Source organism: Pollicipes pollicipes, unplaced genomic scaffold (genome assembly GCF_011947565.3).
Source record: "Pollicipes pollicipes isolate AB1234 unplaced genomic scaffold, Ppol_2.1 Scaffold_7261;HRSCAF=8764_pilon_pilon_pilon, whole genome shotgun sequence".
Classification (NCBI taxonomy): domain Eukaryota; kingdom Metazoa; phylum Arthropoda; class Thecostraca; order Pollicipedomorpha; family Pollicipedidae; genus Pollicipes; species Pollicipes pollicipes.
The window spans coordinates 36,598,967-36,607,683 of record NW_023597054.1 but is presented as its reverse complement, the minus strand read 5'-3'; the positions used below and the strand labels follow the sequence as shown (position 1 = coordinate 36,607,683).

The 8,717-nt window shown below is 61.4% G+C and overlaps 1 protein-coding gene across 1 annotated transcript; it reads right to left on the bottom strand.

Moving 5' to 3' along the window:
* Positions 1-5,413: 5,413 nt before the first annotated feature.
* On the bottom strand, positions 5,414-8,584 carry LOC119112134 (MAP kinase-interacting serine/threonine-protein kinase 1; the record flags this gene model as incomplete). The annotated part of the gene is given in 2 exon segments (XM_037236174.1): positions 5,414-7,163; positions 8,430-8,584. Coding segments are annotated over 2 exon segments (821 nt in total), but the record flags the coding sequence as incomplete, so codon positions are not given.
* Between the last annotated feature and the right edge of the window lie 133 nt (positions 8,585-8,717).

The following is an 8,717-nucleotide window of genomic DNA, read 5'->3' as shown; positions in this document are numbered from 1 at the left end:
ATCAATATTATTTTAAGAATAGGTTAATTAGTTAGATGCCGGCTCTGTCTGCAGACCAACGAAACTTGTATCGCATCTTTGAAGAGCTTAAGTTTTGACTACCACGCGGATTTTCCTAAGCCGACTCCAAAGCGGGAAAATACCAATTCTATCTTCTTGCGGGGGCCCTCTCTGCCCTGTCTAAGACGTTCGGTCTGCAATCTCCCGGAACCTAAAACGGGTTGCGCTGGCGTGGAGCTCCCACCAACCGCTGCCGGCGTGACGTCGGCCCAGGCCGAGCTCCCGCTCCCAGATCGCAGCATCTCCCTTGTTTATCTGGTCCGTGGCTGCCGTCACGGCGGAATTTCGATGAGCCGGGCCCCCGCTCCCGGTCGGAAGCCACCGCCGAAATTCCTTCGCCCAAGGTCGCACCTGATGACCACGCGGTACACCGGTTAGGCCCCCCCCCCCCCCCATACACCTGGGTTCAAAGCCCGGCTCTCGAGACTTTTGCGCAGCAGCCGGCGGCGTCGGCGGCGTGACGCGGGCCGGCGGCCCGACGAGGTCGCACTGCGCAGCGCGCGCGCCGTCGGCCGCCTGATGACCGCTGCGCCGACCTCTGGCGGCAGCAGGGCGGCGCACCGCGGCGCCGCCCCCCGGCTGGCTTAACTCAGACTGACACGGAACGCGTCATGGACCCGCTGACCAGCGCTGCAGCCGCCGCTCGTGACGACAAACTGGACCACGCCAGCAAGTCAACTGCGATGACGGTCAGCATGGCGGCTTGCTGACATTGCCGACCTCGCCTGCTCCTCCTGGACCCACCCACCAGCAAGTGGTCTCCAGTTGTCCTCAGAAGTTTAAGCCAGTTGTACCCCGCTGGTATTTAGCCCGTGCTAGGTCAGCTGGAACAGCTCCTCCGCGCTGGCGTTCACAAAGCCTCTCGCTCGCTTGCTGGCGGGCCTCTTGGCTAATCGCTGCTTTCTGCACGTTCTCGGCCGGCTTATGGCCGCACCCATCCCCGGCTATCAGACATCATCTGACAGCGACATGCATGTATTCGACTTGGCAGCTTCTCCGTGCATATGTACCTGGTGGTGACGTCAGTGGCCTGCTGCAGCATCCCAAACACCAGCGGTGTGACGCGATTCTGCCGGACTGTCGCGGCGAGGCCCTAGCGGGCGCCTCGGTGCCTGGAGAGCTTCCAGTAGACAGCAACAGTCGCACGGGGCGCAATCCACGCAACTTTCAGAATGTTGGGTGTTGGTGACATCACGCTGTGGATACTGTTGCCACATGTTAAGGTTTTGTCCTGTTCTTGACGAATCAAAGGCTAGTTTTGAGAGTTGTTGGGTGTAAGGAACTCGACTTTTTGCGTTCAACTCGGCGTCGAAGTAGGCGGGGCTTCGATCATTTTGCACACTTCCGTTCAATAATATGTTAAAATAGTTTGTTAGCACTGAATAACGTGTCAGCATCCACGTACCTAAAAGGCGCTGCTATTTACAAAACGACGCCAGCCTGCGCATATCTAATCGGACGTGACTTATCTCATGCTTGTAAAAAGAACTGCGCTATATATTGTTATGGCTTTACAGGCCTGTCCGATCTTCAAGAGCGACCAGCATTCATAATTCCCCAGAGGAACAAAGCCACGAACCTTTAGGTGGACCATCGTCAAACCAGAGGACCGCACGTGGATTCAGATACCAGACGACAGGACGACTCATGGTCCACGGGAGCTGATCTGTTCATGACAGATGACACCCAAATTCCAGGATAGCCTGCACCGCCGCTCACGTAATTGGTGGTTCGTGACATCATCTCCTGTAGTTCGGGTTTTGGTCCCCCTGTTGTACATACTCTTCCTGACGCTCCTGAGCACCTGTTTGGTGCAGTTCTGCCAGCGCCTGCTCCTGCTCCTTCTCCTGGCTCCTGGCACGGAGCCCAACGGGCCGCCGCTGCCGGGTGCTCCCGACGAGCGATTAAGCCAGATCGACACGGCGGCGGCCGCGTTGCCAGCACTTCCCGGAACCGGCGCGCCGCCAGGGCCGCGGCGTGCCAAACAGCGGCCCGTCTCGACCGCGCCCGGCCGCCACTCCCGTCGGAGGGGTGGCTGGCGCCGGCAACAGGGTCTGCTGAACGGCTGAAGCCCGCAGCAGGGTCTGCTGAACAGTACAACGCCGGCAGCAGGGTCCGCTGAACGGTACGACTCCCACAGCAGGGTCTGCTGAACGTAACGACTCCCGCAGCAGGGTCTGCTGAACGGTCCGACACCCGCAGCAGGGTCTGCTGAACGGTCCGAAGCCCGCAGCCGGGTCTGGTGAACGGCACGACGCCGGCAGCAGGGTCTGGTGAACGATCCGACGCCCGCAGCAGGGTCTGCTGAAAGGTCCGACGCCCGCAGCAGGGTCTGCTGAACGGTCCGAAGCTCGCAGCAGGGTCTGCTGAACAGTACGACGCCGGCAGCAGGGTCCGCTGAACGGTACGACCCTCACAGCAGGGTCTGCTGAACGGTACGACTCCCACAGCAGGGTCTGCTGAACAGTCCGACGCCCGCAGTAGGGTCTGGCGCAGGGGTGTGTCACTTTGTGTACCTTCGGGGAGGCCTGATCGATCCCCCAATGCTTGCTTACTTGAGCTGCCTTACCCTAACAATGTATGCGAGCAAACAGGGAATACTGGGCCGCTAAATGCAACAAGTGTCTGAATTGGTGGCACACTTAGCATCAAAATGCATCACTAGCAATATCGCCATCATTTAGCGTCGGCTTCAAAGGAGAAGCCATTCCTCAACATCAAAACATATTGGAACCGACGAAATATTTATTTTCGAATTTTTAGTTTCTTTGATCAAGGACGAAAGTCGGGGTGGCCGCATTGTCAGCTGTTTGCTCGAGAGTTTAGCGGGCGGTCAGATGTCTGTTGGAGGGTGTGGCAGGCCCATGCGTCTGTAGGAGGACGTATTGGACGGTTGGGCGTCCGCAGCAGGCTTTGGTGGATAAGGATAGGTACGCGGGGATCTGTTGGATGAGGATACGTACGTGAGGATTTGGTGGGTGCGGATATGTGCGCGAGCGAGGATCTAGTGGATGAGGATACGTACGCGAGAATTTGGTGGGTGGGGATATGTGCGCGAGGATCTGGTGGATGAGGATACGTAAGCGAGGATCTGGTGGATGAGGATACGTACGCGAGGATCTGGTGGATGAGGATACGTACGCGAGGATTTGGTGGGTGGGGATATGTGCGCGAGGATCTGGTGGATGAGGATGCATACGCGGGATCTGGAGAACACTCCGGCGTACGGAGTAGGGTTTGGTGGGCCATCAGACGTCCCGTGCGTCTGGGAAACCTGAGGCATGGGGTCGACTCCCCGCGGTGCTCCTCCCTCCTGCCAGGGTCAGAGGCACGCGACGGCACACAGCCTCAGCAGGCTGAGCACCCCATAAAGCCCCACGGCCAGTAGCATCCCTTCATGTACTTTCGGAGCCTGAGCCCCCACTAATTCGGAGGCCTGCAGGAGTGTGTAGTAGACAGCCAGAAGTCTCCAGAAATCTGGCGGACCGTTCAGGCGTCTACAGGACGGTGTGGTGGACGGACAGACGTCTGGAGGAGTTTGGTGGACGGACAGACGTCTGGAGAAAGGCCTGGTCGACGGCCATACGTCTGGAGGAAGGTCTGGTGGACAGACAGACGTTTGCAGGAGGTTCTGCACGCCACCCTGCCGTCGATCAGATATTCCGAGCCTGCCGGAACTGGCCCATCTGTAGCACGCATGATCGAGAACAACTGGGCATTCTAAATAAAGCGCCATCGGAGCCGGATCCGACAAAGACTGCTGGCATGCCCACCGCCACATCTGGCGCACGGTGCACCGCTCGCCCCATTTCACCGGAATGCTGCTGTCGATGAGACTTCAGTCGATCGCAGCCCACTCGCTGGGCATATCCGCAGACGCAGCCAGCTGACGACAAACGTTTGCGGACTGCTCAGCATGACTGCCAGAAGAGAAAACTCAGCGCCGCCTAACCCAGTTAGCCATACTTGTCGTGCAGGTTAAGCTAATCCTGCTTCTTCCTTGCGTCCAAAGATCTGTTGTTTCAGTAGCATCTTGACGCTTTCCCTTTTAAGATGTCGTTTTGAGGTCGGGTTGTTCCCAGATTCTAGTTTGACTTCTCCGATCCTGATTTGTCTCCGTCCCCACCTCAAAGACGTTGTTAAACCCATACTTTCACCAACAGTGAAGACGCGTTCATAAAATATGGTACGCATTTTTTGAAGACAATAAGATGCAGGCAATGTCAAGATCATGTCATGAAGGCATTGGGATGAACGGTGAACAGGCTGCTGGCAAGCATCCCATGGGTCGGTGGTAAACTTCGTTCCGAAAGGAGGGGAGGAAGTCTTGATGGAGCGTGGCAGAGGCATAGCGAGGGAGGGGGGGGGGGGGGGGGGGGTTTTGGGCAGCGGACGTCATGCTTAGACGTGGGGCGCGAATCACGCTTAAATATCTTAACAGAAAATAAAATCTTAAAGCCAGACCCGGTCGTTTTTCTTTCCTGACAAGAAACACGACCGTTATTTGCTTCGCATATGTAGCTCAGCCAGGGGCTAAACGTTACTTTTATGGGACGTTACGCTTACAACAGCGTAACCAGGTAGAGGGGGTTGCCAGCAGCGCAACAATCGCGTAACAAGAAAGAGGAGAGAGGGTTTTAATCATTTCAAGTGATGCATAACGTGTTTTATGGATGGCCCCTTCGCCTGACATCGGTATAGACGCCACCACGTGACTGAAGGGGTACAGGACAAATCAGGATTGCGGAGGTCACACTAAAATATCCGGGCAGCCTGCCAAACACCGACGTTTTAAATGCGAAAGCGTAAGAAGCGCGCTCTACGGGCAACATTGTAAAGGGCATCTCATCTTTTAAAAGAAAATTGGTGGGCATGGTTCCTCAGCCCCCTCCCCCTGTAGTTACACCCATGGATGATGGCGTTCGGAACAACATGCGCACCCCTTCCGTCCTTGAATTGCCGACAATCATCCATAGGCGGGCGAGCTACATACCGGGGCAGATGTGTTCCGGCCTCGTGAGCACGCCCGCGGCCATGACGCGAAGCTCACATAGCACAGCCACCGTGTGCGGGCATGAGAGTCATGCCTGCGATGATGCGATTTGCGCAGCGTCCGTACGGTATGCGGGTTGTGCAGAGTTATCCAGTGACGCGCGATGCGCGGTCACCTACGCCGCAGCTGCCGACCCGCCCGACAACGCGCCGCCGCACCCGCGGCAGCGTGACGCAGAGCAGCTGGCCGCCGGGCACGAGCCGCCCGGTGCTGAGCACGATCCGCGCCGCCCGCCGCCATCACGTCCAGCATTCGCTCCGTGCCACGGCACTCTTGCAGATCCACAGGTCACCTCCAAACACCGCCTGGTTTTTTTTTTGTTTATTACCAAAAAAAGTTCAGTACGAACGCTGACACAGAAGAATTTCTTCTCGACCAATGGCAACACAAACGAGTGACTAGTGCTCACTGGGGCGGCGCCGCCGCTGACACGATAACTGCATGGCATCAGCCGCGCGCGCCCACCCCACCCAACGCTGATTTCAAAACAAATACAAAATTAATTTATCAACGAAAAGCCGCTAGCCTGAGGCAGCCGACGGCGGCTCGCGCGCGCCGATCGCCGGAAGAGCCACCGGCGCAGCGCAGAACGACCAGCCCGGCCCAAACAACCACCACATCGTACCGTTACCACCAACAGTTAGTTCGTCTCCCATTGAGCAAAATAAATCTTTTTGTATTTTTCCCGTCTGCCGCCGGCAAGACGCCTGCCGGGCGCGCAGACGCTGGGAGAGCCATACACGCGTCCGCCGCTGGGGCGGCCCGCCGGCGGCCGGGCGCCGGGCTGGGGCGGGGCGGGCGTCCTTCTCACAGGGTCACAGCCGTGGACGCCCCCGGTCGCCGCCGGGCCGGCTGGCCGCGGCGGCGCCGGCCGCCGCCCGGTGCCCGCCGCCGGCCGGCTATGGAAGAGGTGGCGGCTCCGCCACCGCACAAAACGGGTCATGCGGGAGCCCGGGCGCCCGTGCGCCCGCTCGACGCCGGCGGACCGCTGTACACAGGTGATCCGGCGTCCGGACCTCTGACAAGGGCTATACATCGAGGCGGGTTCGGCGAGCCGGCCGGCCCGCCGTACAGAGTGCTGCAGCAGTCAGAGTACGCCCGAGAAGAGCTTCCGGAACACCGTCGAGACGTGTCTACAGAGACCCACCAACAAGGCACGTTTGTACAGTTCGAAGTGGCTGGACACAACAGGGAGCTTGTACCGCGACAACCCGACGGCCGCACTCTCCGCCGCCGCACGCATATATGTACAGACATATATAACTCCCGCTGGCTCGCTCGCCGTAACCAATGTCCTGCAGATGGCATCACACAACTGTCCGGCGGCGACACAGGCCGTTCGACAGGTAAAACGCTGCGCCCGCGCGCGCCGCTGCGCCGCCGCCTAGCCACTGGGCGAGGCGATGGCCGTCAGCCGCATGCTCTGCGTGGAGTGGAGACGCCGCTGCATGAGGCTGGACTCGAGCGGCGGCGACAGGCCGAACATGACGATCCCCTCGTCCGACTCGGCTTCGGCCTCGCTGCTGCTGGTCTCCTCATGGCGGCCGACGTCCATGGAGAGGTGGTGCAGCATGGCGCGGTTGAGCGCCATCGCCGACTGCGCGTAGAGCGAGAGGTCCTTGACGCTGCGGTTGCTGCGGATTACCTGCGGCGTGGTGAGCATGCTGGACGGCGCGCCGCCGTGGCGCACCCACGGGTGCGCCAGCACCATGTCGGCCGAGAGGCGCTTCAGCGGCTCCTTCACCAGCAGGTGGCGGATCAGGTCCTTGGCACCGTCGGAGATGTGCGCCCACTCGCGCTCCGGGAACTCGAACACGCCTTCGTGGATGCTGAAGAAGAGGAGGTCCCGGCAGCGCACGCACGCCTCGCCCCGCTCCCAGCCGCAGTTCATGCCGCAGTTGCCGTAGAACGGCGGGTAGCCCGACAGCAGGATGTACATGATGACGCCCAGCGACCAGAGGTCGCAGCGCTTGTCGTACACCGAGCAGTCGTCGTCGTCGCTGAAGAACGCCTCTACCACCTCCGGAGCCATGAACTCAGCGCTGCCGACCTGCGGACGGGCGGAGAACTCGGTCAGACGGGCGGTGACGGCTGCTGTTTACACAGGAACGCCGGCCGGGCACTGGCTGCCGGCCGGGTGATGCAACTCACGACAGCCGGTCGCCACGCGCCGGCCAGCGCCGTTGACGTCACAGCCGCAGCTCGTGCTTACGTCGGCGCATCCCCCCGCACCCGTACCCGTACACGTGCCGCGAGCCGCGCGCCGCCCGCCCGCCGCATCCCGATGCACCCCCGCCCCACTCCCCGGGCCGTCGGCAAAACAGCCGACGGCGGCTTTGTTCCCGCGACCGGCCCCTCGCCGTCTCCGCTGCGTCGAGCCAGACACGACGAAGGGCGACCGGCTGCCAGCATCGATCAGGCGGCGGCCGCGGCGACCCCTGAAGGGCGCGCCACGCGGCGGCCGCACCCCGCGCCGCACGACCACAGCCCAGACCGGGAGGGGCCGACGCGCGCTCGTACCGACGCCTATTTGCATAGTCGGCCGGTGCAAACACCACGCGCACACGCACACGTGCAGCGGCGGCCGGCGGGATGGATGCCACCGCCCGACCGGCGCGCAAACAACCGTTGACGTCACACCACGTGCAAAACATCGCGGGCTGGCACGGACGGCGGCGGCACGGCGACCGTTTTCATACTGCTGCCGAGGCGTTTTTGTCCGTCGGACGGCGGATGGCGCGGGCGACGCCAGCGCGCGGGAGCGACGGGCGAGGCGGCGTGCGAGCAGGCCCGCCCGGAGACAGCGCAGCGTCTGGAGCCCGGCCGCGTATGAGGCTCGGGCACGTGACCATGAACTAATGCGCAGCGGCCGTCTCGCGCTCGGCACGTGGCTCTTCCACGAATTCACGCCGGCGCGTACTGGTCCGACCTTATCAATCGCCTTCCCAACCCCCCAACCCCCCCCCCTCCCTCAAATGCGCACTTGGCAACCCGCAAGCGTTCTTCTCGGAGGGAACGTGGGCGTCGCCGGCTGCTGCCCTACTTCTCAAGCGGCCGGGACGACGGAGGGGCCCCACCCCCCGGCTCTCGCCACGCCTAGCTCGTACGTAAACACCCGACTGACCCTATCCCAACTTTCACAGTCGATTTTCTGCACGCGTGGCAGAAACGAGACTCCATGCAGACCTGTTGTCTGGACGGACGGGACCGCGGGCTGACGGCAAAAACATCTCGCAGCCGCCGCCGACTCCACTGTGCCCGCGCCCCCGGCACACAACAGTGTGCGTGACCCCGGACCGTGGCGCGCTATACGTACCGGGGTGTGCAGCTGCGGCGTCGTGATGGGTGTCGGCTGGTTCGGGGTGAACTGGATGCCAGAGCCCAGGTCGAAATCACAGATCTTCACGGGCGTGATCGTGTCCCGGTTCACGCACAGGATGTTCTCCGGTTTCAGGTCACGATGCGCAATGCCTGCGGACGGGGGAGAGCCGGGTCATGTTGGGTGGCGGGTCACGAGGCCACCGGGTGATGGGAGCCGCTTGGCGGGCCGCCAACACCGACTCCAGCGGCGGCGGCGGCGGCGGCGGCGGTGGCAGCGGGTCGG